This window comes from Callorhinus ursinus, unplaced genomic scaffold, assembly GCF_003265705.2.
Source record: "Callorhinus ursinus isolate GAN/ISIS: 27379988/994484 unplaced genomic scaffold, GSC_fseal_2.0 scaffold50, whole genome shotgun sequence".
NCBI lineage: Eukaryota > Metazoa > Chordata > Mammalia > Carnivora > Otariidae > Callorhinus > Callorhinus ursinus.
In genome coordinates, this window is record NW_027397112.1 from 4,436,042 (window position 1) to 4,458,355 (window position 22,314).

The 22,314-nt window shown below is 37.4% G+C and overlaps 1 protein-coding gene across 4 annotated transcripts in view; it reads left to right on the top strand.

The window, feature by feature from the left end:
* ABCA5 (ATP binding cassette subfamily A member 5) overlaps positions 1-22,314 on the top strand; it is a 140,914-nt gene that overhangs the window by 103,959 nt on the left and 14,641 nt on the right. For all 4 annotated transcript variants that reach the window (XM_073883197.1, XM_073883196.1, XM_025889901.2 and 1 more), the window contains exons 19-26: positions 1,082-1,283; positions 3,805-3,974; positions 6,283-6,410; positions 6,822-6,959; positions 8,258-8,371; positions 19,197-19,367; positions 20,426-20,539; positions 20,929-21,063. In XM_073883197.1, coding sequence (XP_073739298.1) covers positions 1,082-1,283; positions 3,805-3,974; positions 6,283-6,410; positions 6,822-6,959; positions 8,258-8,371; positions 19,197-19,367; positions 20,426-20,539; positions 20,929-21,063 — 1,172 coding nt within the window. The remainder of the gene's footprint in view (positions 1-1,081; positions 1,284-3,804; positions 3,975-6,282; positions 6,411-6,821; positions 6,960-8,257; positions 8,372-19,196; positions 19,368-20,425; positions 20,540-20,928; positions 21,064-22,314) is intronic.

Genomic DNA, 22,314 nt, shown 5'->3' on the forward strand with positions numbered 1-22,314 from the left:
CAGGTCATGATCCCGGGGTCCTGGGATCGAGCCCTGCATCAGGCTCCCTGCTCAGGCGGGAAGTCTGCTTCTCCCTCTCCCACTCCCCCTGCTGTGTTCCCTCTCTCACTGTCTCTATCAAATAAATAAGTAAAAATCTTTATAAAAAAATAAAAATTGAATCACTTATAAAAATATCCTTTTTCCTATCCTCATTGATTAATTTTATCTGTGTTTGGTCTCATGGTATAAATCATACAGTGTGGGGGCACCCGGGTGGCTCAGTCAACTACCCGTCGTCGAGCCCCACATTGGGCTCCCTGCTCAGCTCCCTGCTCAGCAGGGAGTTTGCTTCTCTCTCTCTCTCCCTCCTCCCCACTCGTGCTCTCTCTCTGTCAAATAAATAAATAAAATCTTTTTAAAAAATCATATAGTATGTCTCTTTTGTGTCTGATTTTTTTAACCTAATATAAGTTTGTAAGGTTTAAACTACTGTAGTTGTGTAGTAGTTTATTGAGTTTCATTGTTTTAGACTATTTTATTACAAGAGTATTTCACAACTTATGCATTCACCTGTTGGTAGACATTTGCGTTCTTCCAGTTTATAGCTATTCTTGACAGGTAGCTAGCTAACAATATTCTTGTATATGTGTTTTGGTGGACCTATGTGTGTATCTTTGTTGCGTTTATACCTAGTGGAGAATTTCTGGGTCATAAGATATGCATGTGCTCAGTTTTGTTTTTTTAAAGATTTTATTTATTCATTTGAGACACACACAGAGAGAGAGCACGAACAGGGGGAGAGGCAGGCAGAGGGAGAGGGAGAAGCAGGCTCCCCGCTGGGCAGGGAGCCCAATGCCGGGCTCAATCCCAGGACCCTGGGATCATGACCCAAGCCGAAGGCAGATGCTTAACTGACTGAGCCACCCAGGTGCCTGCATGTGTTCAGTTTTAATAATATTGCCAAAGTATATGAGAGTTCCGTTTGTCCTACATCACCACCAGATGTGTGCTTCTTTAAAATTTACATGCCTCAGAAAGATTTTCATTCTTTTAAGGAATATCCCATAATTTTCTGTCTTTGTTTTGTTTTGGCAAATAGATTATAGTGTATTTACTCAGCAGCCACCAGAAGAAGAAATGGATTCAAAATCTTTTGATGAAATGGAGCAGAGCTTACTTATTCTTTCTGAAACCAAGGCTTCCCTTGTGAGCACTATGAGCCTTTGGAAACAGCAGGTGTATACAATAGCAAAGTTTCATTTGCTTACCTTGAAACGGGAAAGTAAATCAGTAAGATCAGTGTAAGTATGATCACTTTCCTGCCTAATGAGTTGTTTTTTTAAGGCTACAAATTCAGTTTGTCATCTAAGTGTAGACATATGTAAATCTATGTAGTTTTGAAAGATTAAGACTATAACTTCACGTCAGAGAAAAGAACTATGCATTTAGCGATTTCTTTGAATACCACTAGAGCTTTCACTCTTTTTTTATTTTTTTATTTTTTTAAAGGATTTTCACGTGTTTTTGTTTTGTTTTGTTTTAAAGATTTATTTATTTATTGTGAGAGACTGAGAATGAGAGAGAGAGAGCGCGCACATGAGAGGGGGGAGGGTCAGAGGGAGAAGCAGACTCCCCGCCGAGCAGGGAGCCCGAGGCGGGACTCGATCCCGGGACTCCAGGATCATGACCTGAGCCGAAGGCAGTCGCTTAACCGACTGAGCCACCCAGGCGCCCTCACTCTTTTTTTAAACTAGCATTTTTTTGTCTCGTCTAACTGAGGGACTGTCATTCTATTCTTTAATTGTGTAATTTTTGAATTATTACTATTTAAATTTTATTTTGCTATTTTACATGATGTATTGTGTATGTATTACTATTATGTATAACTGCTTTTTGTAAACAGCAGGAAGAGTAAGTTTTATCTCTGTATCAGATAAAGAGACAAATATAAAGAAGGCTTTATAGCTTCAAAAACTGGGATCAAAATGATATCTTTTCAACTTTGCTTTACCTCTCTCAGGTTCCCAATGTGTGCTAGACTTTCAGTTATTGGGACATAACATTAAATATTTTCCTGTAATACACACTGATCTTGTTAGATCCAAAATGGCAGTAGAAATAAAATTTAATAAGCAAGAATATTGTTATATGCTTGATATATGCTGAATTCATTTGCTTTTTTGCCCTAGTTTATTCAGTATCAAAGAAATGTCAGCCAAGTGTCTCATATGTTCCAGTCTCAGCATTACTAAAAGAAAAATATTTATTTAAATCAGCATGTTTCACTTTTTTTAATTGAACACTATTCTCCTAAAATACTCCCTGAAAAACAATAAAAGTCTTAGTTCAGACTGCCATAACAAAGTAACATAAACTTGGGTTGCTTAAACAACAGAAATTTATTTTATCATGGTTTTAGAGAGTGGAAATCAGATTGGGGTACAAAATTGGTCCTGAGGGCACCCTTCCTGGCTTGCAGAGATGGGCCATTATCTTGCTGTGTGCTCATATGACTTTCTTTGTTGACACACAGGGGACAGAGAGCAAGCTCTCTAATCTCTTAGAAGGGCACTAATCCTATCTCAAGGGCCCTGTGCCCATGACCTCATCTAATCCTGATTACCTCCCAAAGGCCTTCTTCCTACTACCATCACACTAGGGGTTAGGGCTTCAGTATATGAATTTAGGGGGAGGGTGACACAAATATTCAAGTCCTAACACAAAGTATTCCAAATATGCATTTGACCATCTGTGCATTTAGTTAATACTGTATCTTATATTTCCTGTCTTAAAGCGTTGTTTATTAGCATATGAAAACACATGAGAGGTTCTATGGTAAAGAAATTGCTTCAGTTTTGTTAAATCTAGAGTTTCCAAATACTGTTTAATCATGAATTTTTGAACGTAAAACACCTATTAACTGATTATGGAACTAGGATTTAATTCAGTATGCTTTTGGAAATGCTGATTCAGGTATACTTACAACAATTTATAAGAATGATTTTTTTTTTAAATTGGAGGGTTTCTGAAAATTATAAAATGCTAAACTGTAATAATTAAACTCTCTCTACCCACTTGCTATGAAACCTATCACATAAAATATAGCAAATATTTTATAGGATAAGACAGAAGGATATCTACCTTCCAGATAGAAGGGCATTTTGAATAGGTAATAGAATTATGTACTTGACCAACAGCAAATAATGATCCTTATAACTGGCTGTAGTATATCTTGCTTTGCCTCTCTCTAGAGGAACAATGTAGTGTAGAGGAACAATGGAAATTAATATGGTGTGGATGACATTTCAAAGATAACAGTCATTCAAAGTTTCACTGTGTGTTTAAAAACAAAACAAAAGTTTCCTGTATTTTTGTTTCCTTCTCTATATCTAAAATATTTTTGTATTATATCTTTTCTAAAACATAGGAGAGTAAATAGTTAAGACGTAGGGCAGGAAATATAGTAGTTCCCTCAGGACAATAGACATGTAAATGTGGCATAATGTCTGGTTCTTAAAAAACTATAAGCACAAGTTTATATACCCCATAAAAGTTTCTGGATGACTCTGATCTTAGTTTCATAATTTTTAGTTTTGTCATTGAATACTGGCTTTCTGTCCAGTATTGTCATGAGATCATTTTGGAGAGTAGAAATTCTATTCCCAAGCACTGTTTCCTTCAGGTCTTTCTTTTCTTTTCTCTCTCTCTATGTCTCTCTCTCTTTTTTTTCATGTGTACTTTTAACTGTTATTTGAAGGAGAATTTTTAAAAATAGATTTACATATTAATATGTCCTATGCTGTTTTATTTTTTTCCTTTCAGGTTGCTTCTGCTTTTAATTTTTTTCGCAGTTCAGATTTTTATGTTTTTGGTGCATCGCTCTTTTAAAAATGCTGTGGTTCCCATCAAACTTGTTCCAGACTTATATTTGCTAAAACCTGGAGATAAACCTCATAAATACAAAACAAGTCTGCTTCTTCAAAATTCTACTGGTGAGAGTGTGTGAAGGTCTGTGAATGTGTGTTGGCTGGGGCATGGGGTGTGGAATATAGGTCAGAGGTTGGGATTTTAGAAATAGATGTAAGGTAAAGGCATGGTCTGTCCGTACAAATCTAAGTTTTAAAAAACTCCTTATTGATGCTGAGTAATATATTACAGATACGAAATTTTGGTTAAGTGTAGATTACAGTTTTTAAAACTAACCTTGTCCTGTTAATATTAAGATTTCCTTTTTTAATGGTAGCAACATATTCTCAGAGTAGTGTGTTTCATATTAAAGTTTATGGCAAGGAAAATAAACTTCAGAAGTTGACACACCTTTAGAAAGAGTTACAGTATGTAATATTTATGTAGTTAGATATCTAAATAGAAATGTTTAAATAATTTTTCAAGGACTGAAAAATTAGAATTAAGAAAAATTGCATTAGATATAATCAAATACATTAAATTGGTAATGAATATTTTTGAATTTGCTGTTGATTATTCTTAATTACATAGTTGTCAGATATGAAAAAAAATTAAGAACCGTGGTCTTGAGCTAGGCTAGAACAAGTTTAAAAAAAAAAACAACAAAAAACCTGACATTGGATTCTGCTTTTCAAAATAATTAAACCTAGTACAAAATTTCATTCATATATGAACAGTTGTTCCTACAAAATCTCTCATCTGCATGGATACAGTCCCAAGGTTCTTCAAGAGTAAATCAAGGTTAGCTAACTCTGGCAAATTTACAGCAAAACAGAGGCAACTTTATCTGCTTAGAGGCAACTTTATTTGCTTATCTTGCTGAAATAGGTTAGAAAATTTCATTTAATATAATCACTATATACCTCACAAACTCTTTGGGGTTTATTATTTTCCAACACTTACCTATATTCTAGTACCTTTCCTTTTTGATTCACTATTAATCTGAAGAGCTTTGACCAGTGTTAGATAATCATAGTTAGGGATGATTATAAATTACTCTTAAAAATCATCACTTTTAAAATGTGACTCCCAGTTTATTATATAACCTTTATTCTTTTGGAGAAAGACTGTATTTCGTGATAGAAAACTACTCTTGAATAGAAAATGTGATGTTTTATAATTGATTTCTTTCATTAGAATTTTTGTTTTGATTTTAATACACATTTCATGTTGGTAAAATATAGTGCTGCATAGAGCCTTATACTCACATAGTGGCATTTTTTGTGTGTTTGGGAAATTGTATATGTATCTCAAATCATTTTGTTTTGAGCTCACTCTCAGTGATCTGCAGAAACACTAGTATTTTCAAAGTTTTGTCCCTTTTGTTATTTTTTTAGTATTTCTAGAATTTGCTCACATATGTACCCTACATCTTCCTAGGCCTTTTTGGTCCTAAATAAAGCCATGTTTCCTTTGGAAACTGCTGGCCTCTGTGTATCTGTATTAGATTGTTATCTGATCCTCCTTGCACAGCTTTTTGTGTCACAGGTGATATAGTTCCTTCAGTTATAATGTAGCACTCTTCTCAAGAGTACAGAGCCCCTGTGGCAAACTAGAGAAGAGAGATCATTTGAGATAACTAGGTAAGAAAGCACCAGTGAGAGCTCTAAAAGCACCATTCTCTCTGACACTCAAGTTTGGTGCTGGATCTGATCCACAGGCCATACTATTTTTAATTACTGATAGTGGTTTCCTTTGCTTGTTTTTGATTTCTCTCCGAGTCACATTTGTCCTTTCTGGCTTTTGTGAAGATGGAGGGAGAGCAGTTTCCATTCATCAGACTTGTTCGTATAGATTTAAACCTCAGACAGGATTCATAATCTTTCCCATGGCTCCAGGCAATTTAAAGAATGTAGATGGAGACCTGATTATGTGTTTTAATATTTTAAGGCAATTGACATTTATAAAATTTGTCTGTTCAGAGCACACAGAAATCCTCTAAGGAGTGATGTTACCTGACTCCACACCCTGCCTGGTTCTACCTTTCTGAGCCTAGCAGGTTCTCTTATTACGTAAAACTGCCAGATTTTTATTCTCACAATTTAACCAGATTTCATGTGAGTATTATAGGTAACTTTCAATGTAATAATAGTAGCAGCAGCGGGAGCTGAAATCTGTACAATTACTGTGCCCGGTTCTGTTTTTAAAGCCTGTGTATGTATTGATTTGGATTTGAATCCAGGCTGACGGCCTCCAGAGCCAGTGTTCTTAATCATGTCTTATCTAACGAAGATAACCTGTTTTTTAAAAAAAGCTCTTTCAATGTTATGAAAAGTCTGTGTCTGTTTCTTATTTAAACTGATTCTTTATTATTTGCTTATTTTCTCATACTAGACTCCGATATCAGCGATCTTACTAGCTTTTTCACAAACTGGAGCATAATGGTGACCGTGTTTAATGACAGTGACTATGTGTCTGCTGCCCCCCACAGTGCGGCTTTAAATGTGATGTATTCGGAAAAGGTAAGAGTAAAATATGTGAGTAAAGACCTATTCGAAGGTTATAGGACATTAAGGTATTTTCTCTAAAATCAGTCGTTTGCTGATCTGACGTCATTAGTTGGAAATGAGAATTTACTTTTGGACATAGCTAGCTGTGTTTATAATGTGTTTTATGACCTGGTGGATGAACAATATACAAAACTATAAAAAATTTAATCTTTGTTATATTTTTGCTTAGAATACCAAAAATTTATAGACTCCAAACCAGATTTTCTTTATCCATCTATCTTTATCTATTGAATATTATTTCGATAATTTGTTGAATCAACTTTTAGTTAGTGAGGATTCTCTTGGTCTGTGAGAAGGCTTAGTACCCAGTAGCAATGTATTTATATATGGTATGTAATAGCACTCTCTTTTTTTAAATTGTAGGACTATGTTTTTACAGCTGTTTTCAACAGTACTATGGTTTGTTCTTTACCTGTATTGATGAATATTATCAGTAATTACTATCTTTATCATTTAAATGTGACCGAAAGCATCCAGGTCTGGAATACCCCATTCTTTCAAGTAAGCAAACTTTAAAAATGTGTGTGTGTGTGTGTGTAATAAAAGCCAAGTACTACTACAAAGGAAATCTGTAGATGTTTATCATGTGACAGTTCTTAGTCTAAGGCTTGACTTGGGGATGCTTTACATCTGGGTTTAGGAGTGCCCAGTATTAGTTTGCTTCAGGGTCAAGAAGGGTCTTGGTACTGATACTTTTATAAAGCATAAGTATTTTTTGTATTAATCAGACAAGAAAAATTAAGATGACTTAAAAATGAATATTGTTCATCTAAAATCTCTTACTGGGTTAGCGAAATAAACTTGAGAAGTTGCTCATACAGTCATTTTTCCTCTAGGTAGGACTATTGGGTTATAAATGTGAAAATTAACTCTTCAGAAAAATAGTCAACATTTTTCTCTCACCCTTATGTTTTATTTTTCGCATGTTGAAAAATAAATGGACAATTATCTTTCTGTAATAGCATTTTTAACTTTCTATTGCTGTACTTTTTTTAACAGTTTATTGAGATACACTTCATACACTATTAACTCATTTCAGTCCAGTGATTTTTATTATGTTCATAGAGTTCTGCATCCATCACTACATCAGTTCTAGATTTCATCAGTTCTAGATTTCATTATCTCTCCCACCCTCCAGAAGACCCTTGAACCTGTTGAGGGCAGGGGTAATATGGTGCACTTGGTTCTGGGTAGTTTGTATTTGAGGCACCAGCTGTTTATTTCAGTTATCTGGAAAAGTTTCCTTCTCTACTTGGATCTTTGGGGCAGCAAGGGACCATTGAGGCCTGTGGGAGTTATAGCCCCCCATGCTGGGGAGAAGAAACTCTTGTTTCCATAGGAGGCTGAGCTTGTTCCCAAGTACAGCTTTTTCAAAAGGAAGAGGGGCCCCGAGATCCCAAATGGCTCATAGTCCCAGCAACCAATGAGTGCATCAGAAATCATTCTGCCTGTTCATTGCATAGGACTACTGGTGGACATGTTAACTGCTTTTTCATGTACATTATTATTTTTAGTTAAATGGTAAAGCTTAATTTAAATGCCCTATTATTCTGTGTTGTAGATAAGAAAATGGAAATACGATGACTTGCTCAGGATTATATAGCTACTTACTAAGTGGCAGAGTTGGTCCTGTAACTCACAGCCTGTTAACTCTGCCACCTGTTTTTTCATATAGACTATGCCTAGGATAGATATACTAATGTGTTTCTTCAGAGATTTGATAGTCTTTTATTTAGAAAGTAGTAAGATGGTATAAAGTGATTCTCAGTTTCATTTCTTACTCTGTGATTGTCTTTCAGGAAATTACAGACATCGTTTTCAAAATTGAGCTGTATTTTCAAGCAGCTTTACTGGGAATCATTGTTACTGCAATGCCACCTTACTTTGCCATGGAAAATGCAGAGAATCATAAGGTAATGATTGAGTTAAAATTACAGGTAAAGTTCGTTAATAAGATGTCTCATACAGAACAATAACCTGCTCTGCATGAGTGCAAGACTTGTATTTTAGGAGTAAGTAAACGGAGAATAAGCATTTTTAATATAGTAATAGTAATAACTATCATTTCTTAGTTGAGTCCCTGTCACGCTTCAAAAGTTACATCCTTTAATCCTTACAAGATTGTGATGTAAGTTTTATGTTACCGACTTTATTTATGGGTCAGGAAGTGGGGATGGGAGTGGTCATATCTTGTGCCCATGTTGTCTCATCTCATTTGAGATGTTCTTATGTTCTTAACAGGTACACTAACCTGCTCTGCCCCTTAACCTTTAATGGAGTGTGTTGAATGTACAAGGTACTTAATTTTTGCTAAATGAAAAAAATAGGTAGATAATGATTGTGGTCACCAGAGCCTAGGAAAAATTGCTTTGTGTACCGAGTTGTTCGGTATCTTTTTACTTTCTTTTCTGCTCCTTTCTCTTCTGTCCTCAGGCACATGGTGCTCTTGTACAGTCTCTTGGCTGTTCAAAGCCTTCCACCCTTCTACGCTGCTGACATTGTCCCTCTCTTACTCCTGTAATCAAAATTCTCATTTTCCACATGTCTTCTTAGTTCAGTGGAAGCAGAATTGTCTAAATTAATTTACCCAGTGTGACAAATAATGAAGTCTCAGAGCAGACAATTACATATTTTAGTAATTTTCTTCAGTGGAAAAGTAATGCATGAGTCTCAGGAAATATTTTAAAAATATATTCTTTTTTTTCTGTTATAAATATATATATTCATTTTTCTAATTTAGAAAATGTGGGAAAGGAGCACCTGGGTGGCTCAGTCATTAAGCGTCTGCCTTCAACTCAGGTCATGATCCCAGGGTCCTGGGATCAAGCCCCGAGTGGCGCTCCCTGCTCAGCGAGGAGTTTGCTTCTCCCTCTCCCTCAGCCCCTCCCCACCCCCGCTTGTGCGCTTGCTCTCTCTCTCTCAAATAAATAAAATCTTAAAAAAAAAAAGTAGGAAAGTTGGGGCACCTGGGTGGCTCAGTCATTAAGCGTCTGCCTTAGGCTCAGGTCATCGTCCCAGGGTCCTGGGATCGAGCCCTGCATCAGGCTACCTGCTCAGCGGGAAGCCTGCTTCTCCCTCTCTCACTCCCCCTGCTTGTGTTCCCTCTCTCGCTGTGTCTCTCTCTGTCAAATAAATAAAATCTTTAAAAAAAAAAATGTAGGAAAGCATAAGAAAATTAAAAAATATCCGTAACACCACCACTGACATATAACACTTACTAGACAATTGCATTTTTCTCTCTTTTGTTTCAACTTATATGTTTTTTAACTCAAATTTTTATTTAGAGATAATTGTAGATTCGTGTTAGGTGTTAAGAAATAATACAGTGAGATCCTCTGTATCCTGCTCACTTCACCTCAGTAATATCTTGTAAAACTGTGGTATAATAGTAAAATCCCAGGATATTGACATTGATACGGTCAAGATAGAGAACAGTGGCTTCACCACAGAGATCCCTCCTATTGCCCTTTTCAAGCCCACACACCCACCCCTTCCCTGACCTCTGGCAACCACTAATCTATTCTCTATTTCTGTAATTTTGATATTTCAAGACTGTATATATGGAATCATAACGTATTTTTGGGAGGGATTAGATTTTTTCACTTAGGATAATTCCCTGGAGATTCATTCAGTTGATTTATATGTATCAGTAGTCCATTCTTTTTATTGCTGGGTAGTATTCCATGGTGTGGATCTGGATTGTTTCCAGTTCTTAACTATTATGAATAAAGCTGCTATGAACATTTGTGTACAGGTTTTTTTTTAATTTTTTATTATGTTATGTTAATCACCATACATTACATCATTAGTTTTTGATGTAGTGGTCCATGACTCATTGTTTGCATATAACACCCAGTGCTCCACGCAGAACGTGCCCTCTTTAATACCCATCACCAGGCTAACCCATCCCCCCACCCCCCCTCCCCTCTAGAACTCTTGGTCTGTTTTTCAGAGTCCATAGTCTCTTATGGTTCGGTTTTTGTGTGAACGTAAGTTTTCATTTCTCTGGGATAAATGCCCAAGAGTACCATTGCTGTGTCATATGGTGATTCCGTGTTTAGTTTTTTTTTTTTTAATTTTTTTATTGTTATGTTAATCACCATATATTACATCATTAGTTTTTGGTGCAGTGTTCCATGATTCATTGTTTGTTCATAACACCCAGTGCTCCATGCAGAACGTGCCCTCCTCAATACCCATCACCAGGCTAACCCATCCCCCTCCCCCCTCCCCTCTAGAACCCTCAGTTTGTTTTTCAGAGTCCATCATCTCTCATGGTTCGTCTCCCCCTCTGACATACTCCCCTTTTCTTCCTCTCCTGTTATCTTCTTCTTTTCCTTTTTTCTTAAAATATGTTGCGTTATTTGTTTCAGAAGTACAGATCTGTGATTCAACAGTCTTGCACAATTCACAGCGCTCACCGTAGCACATACCCTCCCCAATGTCTATCACCCAGCCACCCCATCCCTCCCACCCCCAACCACTCCAGTAACCCTCAGTTTGTTTCCTGAGATTAAGAATTCCTCATATCAGTGAGGTCATGTGATACATGTCTTTCTCTGATTGACTTATTTCACTCAGCATAACACCCTCCAGTTCCATCCACGTCGTTGCAAATAGCAAGATCTCATTCCTTTTGATGGCTGCATAATATTCCATTGTGTATATATGCCACCTCTTCTTTATCCATTCATCTGTCGATGGACATCTTGGCTCTTTCCACAGTTTGGCTATTGTGGACATTGCTGCTATAAACATTGGGGTGCACGTACCCCTTCGGGTCCCTACATTTGTATCTTTGTGGTAAATACCCAGTAGTGCAATTGCTGGATCGAACAGTAGCTCTAATTTCAACTGTTTGAGGAACCTCCATACAGTTTTCCAGAGTGGCTGCACCAGCTTGCATTCCCACCAAAAGTGTAGGAGGGTTCCCCTTTCTCCACATCCCCGCCAACATCTGTTGTTCCCTGACTTGTTAATCTTAGCCATTCTGACTGGTGTGAGGTGGTATCTCATTGAGGTTTTGATTTGGATTTCCCTGATGCCGAGCGATGTTGAGCACTTTTTCATGTGCCTGTTGGCCATTTGGATGTCTTCTTTGGAGAAATGTCTGTTCATGTCTTCTGCCCATTTCTTGATTGGATTATTTGTTCTTTGGGTGTTGAGTTTGATAAGTTCTTTATAGATTTTGGATACTAGCCCTTTATCTGATATGTCGTTTGCAAACATTTTCTCCCATTCTGTCGGTTGTCTTTTGGTTTTGTGGACTGTTTCTTTTGCTGTGCAAAACCTTTTTATCTTGATGAAATCCCAATAGTTCATTTTTGCCCTGGCTTCCCGTGCCTTTGCCGATGTTTCTAGGAAGAAGTTGCTGCGGCTAAGGTCGAAAAGGTTGCTACCTGTGTTCTCCTTTAGGATTTTGATGGACTCCTGTCTCACGTTTTGGTCTTTCAACCCTTTGGAGTCTATTTTTGTGTGTGGTGTAAGGAAATGGTCCAGTTTCATTCTTCTGCATGTGGCTGTCCAATTTTCCCAACACCATTTGTTGAAGACACTGTCTTTTTGCCCTTGGACATTCTTTCCTGCTTTGTCAAAAATAAGTTGACCATAGAGTTGAGGGTCCATTTCTGGGCTCTCGATTCTGTTCCATTGATCTATGTGTCTGTTTTTGTGCCAGTACCATACTGTCTTGATGATGACAGCTTTGTAATAGAGCTGGAAGTCCGGAATTGTGATGCCGCCAGCTTTGCTTTTCTTTTTCAGTATTCCTCTGGCTATTCGGGGTCTCTTCTGGTTCCATACAAATTTTAGGATTATTTGTTCCATTTCTTTGAAAAAAGTGGATGGTATTTTGATGGGGATTGCATTGAATGTGTAGATTGCTCTAGGTAGCATTGACATCTTCACAATGTTGATTCTCCCAATCCATGAGCATGGAACGTTTTTCCATTCCTTTGTGTCTTCTTCAATTTCTTTCATGAGTATTTTATAGTTTTCTGAGTACAGATCCTATGCCTCTTTGGTTAGATTTATTCCTAGGTATCTAATGGTTTTGGGTGCAATTGTAAATGGGATCGACTCCTTGATTTGTCTCTCTTCTGTCTTGTTGTTGGTGTATAGGAATGCCACTGATTTCTGTGCATTGATTTTATATCCTGCCACTTGACTGAATTCCTGTATGAGTTCTAGCAGTTTTGGGGTGGAGTCTTTTGGGTTTTCCACATACAGTATCATATCATCTGCAAAGAGTGAGAGTTTGACTTCCTCTTTGCCGATTTGGATGCCTTTGATTTCTTTTTGTTGTCTGATTGCTGTGGCTAGGACTTCTAATACTATGTTGAATAGCAGTGGTGAGAGTGGACATCCCTGCCGCGTTCCTGACCTTAGGGGAAAAGCTCTCAGCCTTTCCCCATTGAGAATGATATTCGCTGTAGGTTTTTCATAGATGGCTTTTATGATATTGAGGTAGGTACCCTCTATCCCTATACTCTGAAGAGTTTTGATCAAGAAAGGATGTTGTACTTTGTCAAATGCTTTTTCTGCATCTATTGAGAGGATCATATGATTCTTGCTCTTTCTTTGGTTAATGTATTGTATCACGTTGATTGATTTGCGGATGTTGAACCAGCCTTGCAGCCCAGGAATAAATCCCACTTGGTCATGGTGAATAATCCTTTTAATGTACTGTTGGATCCTATTGGCTAGTATTTTGGTGAGAATTTTTGCATCCATGTTCATCAAGGATATTGGTCTGTAATTCTCTTTTTTGATGGGGTCTTTGCCTGGTTTTGGGATCAAGGTAATGCTGGCCTCATAAAATGAGTTTGGAAGTTTCCCTTCCATTTCTATTTTTTGGAACAGTTTCAGGAGAATAGGTATTAATTCTTCTTGAAATGTCTGATAGAATTCCCCTGGGAAGCCATCTGGCCCTGGGCTTTTGTTTCTTGGGAGATTTTTGATGACTGCTTCAATTTCCTTAGTGGTTATAGGTTGTTCAGGTTTTCTATTTCTTCCTGGTTCAATTTTGGTAGTTGATACATCTCTAGGAATGCACCCATTTCTTCCAGGTTATCTAATTTGCTGGCATAGAGTTGCTCATAATATGTTCTTAGAATTGTTTGTATTTCTTTGGTGTTGGTTGTGATCTCTCCTCTTTCATTCATGATTTTGTTGATTTGGGTCATTTCTCTTTTCTTTTTGATCAGTCTGGCCAGGGGTTTATCAATCTTGCTAATTCTTTCAAAGAACCAGCTCCTCGTTTCGTTGATCTGTTCTACTGTTCTTTTGGTTTCTAGTTCATTGATTTCTGCTCTGATCTTGATTATTTCTCTTCTCCTGCTGGGTTTAGGCTTTATTTGCTGTTCTTTCTCCAGCTCCTTTAGGTGTAGGGTTAGGTTGTGTATTTGAGACCTTTCTTGTTTCTTGAGAAAGGCTTGTATTGCTATATACTTTCCTCTCAGGACCGCCTTTGCTGTATCCCAAAGATTTTGAACAGTTGTGTTTTCATTTTCATTGGTTTCCATGAATTTTTTTAATTCTTCTTTAATTTCTTGGTTGACCCATTCATTCTTTAGTAGGATGCTCTTTAGCCTCCATGTATTTGAGTTCTTTCCGACTTTCCTCTTGTGGTTGAGTTCTAGTTTCAAAGCATTGTGGTCTGAAAATATGCAGGGAATGATCCCAATCTTTTGGTACCGATTGAGACCTGATTTGTGACCTAGGATGGGATCAATTCTGGAGAATGTTCCTTGGGCACTAGAGAAGAATGTGTATTCCGTTGCTTTGGGATGGAATGTTCTGAATATGTCTGTGAAGTCCATTTGGTCCAGTGTGTCATTTAAAGTCTTTATTTCCCTGTTGATCTTTTGCTTAGATGATCTGTCCATTTCAGTCAGGGGGGTGTTAAAGTCCCCCACTATTATTGTATTGTTGTCAATGTGTTTCTTTGCTTTTGTTATTATTTGCCTTATGTAATTGGCTGCTCCCATGTTCAGGGCATAGATATTTACAATTGTTAGATCTTCTTGTTGGATAGACCCTTTAGGTAGGATATAGTGTCCTTCCTCATCTCTTATTACAGTCTTTGTTTTAAAATCTAGTTTGTCTGATATAAGGATTGCCACCCCAGCTTTCTTTTGGTGTCCATTAGCATGGTAAATGGTTTTCCACCCCCTCACTTTCAATCTGGGGGTGTCTGTGGGTCTAAAATGAGTCTCTTGCAGACAGCATATCGATGGGTCTTGTTTTTTAATCCAATCTGATAGCCTGTGTCTTTTGATTGGGGCATTGAGCCCATTTACATTCAGGGTAACTATTGAAAGGTATGAATTTAGTGCCATTGTATTACCTGTAAGGTGACTGTTAACTGTCTGTTGTCTGTGTTCATTTCTGCTCTTTGCTGCTTTTAGGTTCTCTCTTTGCTTAGAGGACCCCTCTCAATATTTCTTGGAGGACTGGTTTCGTGTTTGCAAATTCCTTTAGTTTTTGTTTGTTCTGGAAGCTTTTTATCTCTCCTTCTATTTTCAGTGATAGCCTAGCTGGATATAGTATTCTTGGCTGCATATTTTTCTCGTTTAGTGCTCTGAAGATATCTTGCCAGTCCTTTCTGGCCTGCCAGGTCTCTGTGGATAGGTCTGTTGCCAATCTAATGTTTCTACCATTGTAGGTTACATATCTGTTCTCCCGAGCTGCTTTCAGGATTTTCTCTTTGTCTCTGAGACTCGTAAGATTTACTATTAGATGTCGGGGTGTTGACCTATTATTATTGATTTTGAGAGGGGTTCTCTGTGCCTCCTGGATTGTAATGCCTGTTTCCTTCCTCACATTAGGGAAGTTCTCTGCTATAATTTGCTCCAATATACCTTCTGCTCCTCTCTCTCTCTCTTCTTCTTCTGGGATCCCAATTATTCTAATGTTGTTTCGTCTTATCGTATTGCTTATCTCTCGAATTCTGCCCTCGTGATCCTGTAGTTGTTTCTCTCTCTTTTTCTCAGCCTCTTTATTTTCCATCATTTGGTCTTCTATATCGCTGATTCTCTCTTCTGCCTCATTTATCCTAGCATTTAGTGCCCCCATTTTTGATTGCACCTCATCAATAGCCTTTTTGATTTCGATTTGGTTAGATTTTAGTTCTTTTATTTCTCCAGAAAGGGTTTCTCTAATAACTTCCACACTTTTTTCAAGCCCAGCTAGTATCTTTAAAGTCATGATTCTGAACTCTAGGTCCAACATCGTACTAATGTCCGTATTGAGTAGGTCTCTGGCTGACGGTACTACCTCTTGTTCTTTTTGCTGAGGTGATTTCTTTCGTCTTGTCATTTTGTCCAGAGGAGAATAGATGAATGAGAGAACAAAATGCTAACAGGTTTACAACGTCCCCAGCAAATATACTGTATACAAATCAGAAAAGACCTGAAACCAGGGGAAAAGAAAGGGAAAGAAAGAAAAAAGAAAGAGAAAAAGAGAAAAAAAAAAAAGAAAAAAAAGATAAAAACAAAAAAAGAACAATACAAAAAAAGCAGAATATGATCAAATATGATCAGGCTAGTGCATAGATCAGTGCCACACACTAGATTTGGGGCGTATTTTGGTCTGTTAGAAAAAAGTGCCTCCTAAAATTTTAAAGGAAGAAAGACATATATGTATAAAATAAGGGTTGATACAATGAAGGGATGGAAGATGACTGTAAAGATGAAAATTATTGAAGATTTTATAAAAGGACTTGGTAAGATAAGTTGTTTGAAAAAAGAAAGAAGATTTAAGAAAAAAAAGAAAAGAAAAAAAAAGGAAAAAGGGAGAGAATGTGATCAGGCAGGAGACTAGAACAAAGCCATACACTAGTGATTTAGGGTATATTTTGATCTGTTAGAAGAAACTGTACCTCAAAACTTTAAAGAGAGAACAACTTATATATATATGCCAAAAATAAGGGTAACTACTATGAAGGGATAAAATATGACTCTAAAAATGAAAAATAAAAAATGTTTTTTTTTTTTTTAAAAAGGGATTGATAAGATGTTGGTTGAAAAAGGGAAAAAGAAAAATAAAAAAGTCAACAAAAATTAACTTTGATGAAATAATGAATCATGGTTAAAAAAAAAAAAAAAAAAAGCCGTGAATCTATGTGCAGTATTCCCCTAGCGCTGGAGTTCTCCCATTCTCAGTGATTGATCAACTTGGTCTTGGCTTGCTGGCTGTTTGTGCTGATCTTCTGGGGGAGGGGCCTGTTGCTGTGGTTTCCAAATGTCTTTGCCCGAGGCGGAATTGCCCCGCCCTTGTCGGTCCGGGCTAAGGGAGCTGCTCCGGTTTGCTCTCAGGAGCTTTTGTTCCCTGCAAGCTCTCGGTACAGCTTTGGAGGACCAGGGCAGAAATGGTGGCCTCCCAATCTCCACCCGGAGGAGCTGAGAACTCGGGGCCCCGCTCCTCAGTGTGCCCCCAGAGAAAAGCAGTCACTCCCGTGTCCTCGGTCTCTGGCCGCACTCCGTGCTCATCCGGCCTGTGATCGAGCGTTGCTATCTCTGGCACCCGACCCCGCACGGAGTCTCCAAACCCAGCAGATCCCTGCAGTGCGTTCCCGCACCGCTCCTCCCCGGGAAGGAAGGGGAGTCTCTCCGGATCTGCTGCTTGTTGGGTCCCTGCTGGGGGAGCCGTGCCCCGACTGGGCCGCAGATCACAGTTTATGGCAACCCCGAGCTGAGAGCCCGCGACTCTGCTCCGTCTCTGCAGCCGGCTTCCCCGCTCTGATACCTGGGAGCTCTGGCGCACTCAGGCACCCCCGGTCTCTCTGTGACCCCAAGGGTCCTGAGACCACACTGTCCCAGGAGGATTCCACCCCCCGCTTAGCCACTGCAGCACGTCCCTCCGCCGAGCCAACTTCTAAAAGGTCCGATTTTGTGCTCCGCGACTCTATCACTTGCCAGAAGCGGCCGGCGGAGTCCCCTCCCCCGCTGTCTATCCTCCTGAATATCGCCTCGGATTCACTTCTCCGCACGCCCTACCTTCCAGTAAGTGGCCGCTTCTCTGTTCAGAGAGTTGTTGCTACTCTCCTGTTCGATCTCCTGTTGAGTTCGTAGGTGTTCAGAATGGTTTGATCCCTATTCAGCTGAATTCCTGAGACCAGACGAAATCTAGGTCTCCTATTCCTCCGCCATCTTGCTCCGCCCCCCCGTGTTTAGTTTTAAAAGAAATAGTCAAACAGTTTTCCAGAGTGGATATTCTGTTTTATGTTCCCACCAGCATTATATGAATGACAAAAGCATGGATGATCCAGAATAACTCTATTTGACTGGGTTTATGTTTTCTTATATTTTTTATATTTTTGTTCTTATAATTCATTGAACTCAAAAGTTGTCCATTTTTTATCACTTCTCTTCTTAACTAATCTTTATATTTCATATTTCTGTTATCTCTATGGCTAGCTCTTTCTTTTTTTTTATTTTTTGTTATGTTAATCACCATACATTACATCATTAGTTTTTGATGTAGTGTTCCATGATTCATTGTTTGTGCATAACACCCAGTGCTCCACGCAGAACATGCCCTCTTTAATACCCATCACCAGGCTAACCCATCCCCCTACCCTCCTCTCCTCTAGAACCCTCAGTTTGTTTTTCAGAGTCCATCGCCTCTCATGGTTCACCTCCCCCTCAGATTTACTCCCCTTCATTCTTCCCCTCCTGCTATCTTTTTTTTTCCAGGCTAACCCATCCCCCTACCCTCCTCCCCTCTAGAACCCTCAGTTTGTTTTTCAGAGTCCATCGTCTCTCATGGTTCATCTCCCCCTCCTTTTTTTCTTAACATATATTGCATTATTTGTTTCAGAGGTACAGATCTGTGATTCAACAGTCTTGCACAATTCACAGCGCTCACCATAGCCCATACCCTCCCCAATGTCTATCACCCAGCCACCCAACCCTCCCCAGAGAAAGACATGTATCATATGACCTCACTGATATGAGGAATTCTTAACCTCAGGAAACAAACTGAGGGTTGCTGGAGTGGCTAGCTCTTTCTTATAATATATTTAATTATTAGGAGTATATGTTTTTATAGATGCCAAAAATCAGTTGAGTAAAATTGTTAGGTATTTGGATTTATAAAAGATTTTTAAAATTTCAAATTATAATGAGAGGATGAGAGAGGAAAACTCAGATCATTTAGGTTTACTGTTTGTATACATGAAAATGCTAATTACTTATAGTAATAACAACTTAAGTTTTTGTACTACACAGGAGGATATAAAAGGCTAAAAATGAGTTATCAGTATAGAGTTTCACACTTCAGCTGAAAGCCTTATGTAAATCCTGAAGACACTTGGCAGTTTATTAGTGTTTTCCTGAAAGGTTAATTTTTAAAAATGAGAATCTCTTTTCTGTTTAAACATATCTTTCATCTACTTCCAGAGTTGTAAAAGCAACACCGTTTTGGCTGCATATTGTTTGCACAGCTATAACTCCCATGACACCTTTTGCTTTATTTTAGTTTTGTGTTTCTTAATTCTACTGTATTCTGATTCTGAAAAATTTTGTCAAAATTGTTACATCTCAGAACTGAGCCAAATTAAAGACTATATGGAATTTATATTGTAGGAGGGTTTTTATTACCTAGCGATCTAGAATGTGACCTGTATTGTTTTGTTGATGTAAAATGAAGAGTTCCACAATAATTTGCTAGAGTTTTTTGTGTGTAAAATGTTTACAATTATAATCAGTTTCCCTCCTCCCTCTTTTTGTTTTGTAGATCAAAGCTTATACCCAACTTAAACTTTCAGGGCTTTTGCCATCTGCATATTGGATTGGACAAGCTATTGTTGATATCCCCTTATTTTTTCTTGTTCTTATTTTGATGCTAGGAAGTTTATTTGCATTTCATTATGGATTATATTTTTATGCTATAAAGTTCCTTTCTGTGGTAAGTTAACATTACTTGCATTCATGCTATTTATAAATGAAATGTTATTTTAAAAAACTAAGTATTTATAAACATGACAAGTGGTTCATCAAGTAATGTGAATATAAATTTTTTTATAAAAAGTAGAACCAGTATCTATTTTAATTATTGTATATGATACTGATAATGCAATTTATGTTACTGTAAGTGGTTTTTTTTTTAAATTTTTTTATTGTTATGTTAATCACCATATATTACATCATTAGTTTTTGATGCAGTGTTCCATGATTCAAAAACAACAACTAGCTATCATTATGAAATAATTCCTTGAGACTGAGGTGGTCTTTTCTGTAGACTGCATACTTGTGTGTAATCAGGAATAATTAAACAGTCCTTCCTTAAAATGTCTTCCTTGTCTCTATGTCTGAAAATAATTTCACAAAGAAGCGCTTTTATTCCATACTTTAAAATGTCCCTTAAAATACTAAGGAAGAGTATGACTTACATTCGTGTTCACATGTATATGACTGATACTAGACCCTTCATGTGAATGATTTATATTAGGAAAAAGGGAAAATAGAACTAGGTGAGGTTGGGGTTACTGAAAGTAATTTTATCGTTTTGCCAGAGATAATACTGACTTTACATGTAAATTTCTGCTTTATAAATTAATAAATTTTTCTTAAATATTTACCAAATTCATTGAGTGCTGTATATTGAAATGGTTGCTAATAGTTGATTGAGAAGGATAAAGTTGTAACCAGCTAGTATACTTGTTTTTATAACATGATTAGAGACAGCATTTCAACTGACATAAAAAAGAACGTAAGTGTTCAGTGTAAATTACTTATTCAGGGTTGTGTTAACAGGTAGTTAAAAGTGTGAGTTTTACTGATTTAGGAAGAATGTGCATGGTAATTCCTCAAGTAACTACAATTTCAGTTTTTGGAGCGATTGGTTGAGCAATAAAATTTGAAGAATAATCATTCCTTAATATTTTGATACAACTGGTGTTTTATATCATATGTACTGCTAGCTATTCATATTTTTACATAAAAATACATATTTCTGTTTTATAGGTTTTTTGCCTTATTGGTTATGTTCCATCAGTCATTCTGTTTACCTATGTTACCTCCTTCACTTTTAAAAAAATTTTGAATACCAAAGAGTTTTGGTCATTTATCTATTCTGTGGTAAGTCATGTTTTGTATTATTTCACCCCAACTTTTCACAGTAGCTTACTTGAAAGTCATGAACTCTTTCAAGATTATGTTCAAAATGTTATGGTGTCTTTTCTAAGTACAGAACTTAGGTTGATGGCAGGCAGCATTTTTTGTGTGTGTATTTGTCTTCTGCATCATCCATTCCACAAAGGGCTGGTACTGAAGGCATTTAAGAATTACATGGCAAGGATGCCGGTGGCAGAACAGCGAGCCTGGTGCTTCCCGGCTGAGCATCATCTGTGGTTCCATGTTTCATTAGAGGATTGAAAACATAATAAATGCCGAGGCAAAACTTACAAATGGGATTGTATGAAATTGCTAAATACTTTTTTACTTGTTTTCTCATTTTTTTCCTTTAGACAGCATTGGCTTGCATTGCAATCACTGAAATAACGTTCTTTATGGGATACACAGTTACGGCTGTTCTTCATTATACCTTTTCCATAGTCATTCCAATCTATCCACTTCTAGGTTGTCTGATTTGTTTCATAAAGGTAGGTCTTTTATATGTTTTAATATTTGTAAAGCATAAATACTGTCAATCTTTGAGATCTTAGTTCTTTTTTTTTTTAAGATTTTATTTATTTGAGAGAGAGAGAGAGAAAGAGCGCGAGCAGCGGGTAGAGGGTGAAGCATGCTCCCCGCTGAGCAGGAAGCCCGATTGGGGCTCGATCCCAGGACCCTGAGATCATGACCTGAGCCGAAGGCAGATGCTTAACTGACTGAGCCACACAGGCGCCCCGAGATCTTAGTTCTTATACTGAATATAGTTTAAAAAAATATTAGCTTAGCTCCTATTTACTTGATTTGAATTATTAAGCAGTAGTTTAAGATTACTGTGAAATCTTTTCATGCATGTCTTTAAGCTGTAAAATCTCAAAGGAGGAGTATGTCTGTTACCTGTTCTTTGATTCCCAAAAGGATGTACAGAAATTCCAAGTATGATCTGACTTCAGTCCGTATCTGTTTTGGGGGAGTTTTTCAGGGATTAAATAATGTATTGTGCTATAAAGGGATAAGAGAAAATAAAGTGTAAGAGACTTTTTTTCAAAGAAAAAATAAAATGTTAGTTTAATTAAGCCTGGATAATTGAAAATATTTGCATGTGATTAGAAAAAAAATTAAATGATGAATTACTGATTTAGAATGATTACTGACTTAATTCTACATGCTGACCCTCCCTTCCCCCCCACTTTCTTTTTTGCTTCGGTTTAATATGTTTAATTTATACATCTCCAGATGGAAATATTTTGGTGTGGGGAAGATCTTAATCTAAGTAGAAATCAAGCTATTAATATTAATAGCTATCTTATGTATAGAGAATACATGTTTGCTGAACAAAATGCATTTTAATCTAAATATTGCTACACATTGCAGCTTTGAGAAAACTACTCAAAAAAAGAAAACTACTACTTATAACACTTCTGACATCAAATGTGTGGGTTTTTCCCTCACATAAAGCAATTCTGACATTTAACTACCTGGAGTTAATGCAGACTCAGGGCTACCTTCAGGGTTATCAGGGGTAAGCTCTCAGTCCCACAGATCACCCCCCCTCCCTCCATTTCAGATGCCAGATCCAAGTAGTGGATCCGCAGGCAACCCCTGCTTGTGTCTGATGTGGCTACAAATCCAGGGTTCCTATGACCCCTTGACAGGTTCAATAATTTGTTATAATGGCTTATGGAATTTAGGGAAACACTTTATGTACTTTTACCAGTTTATTATATTGGATATGCAAATAA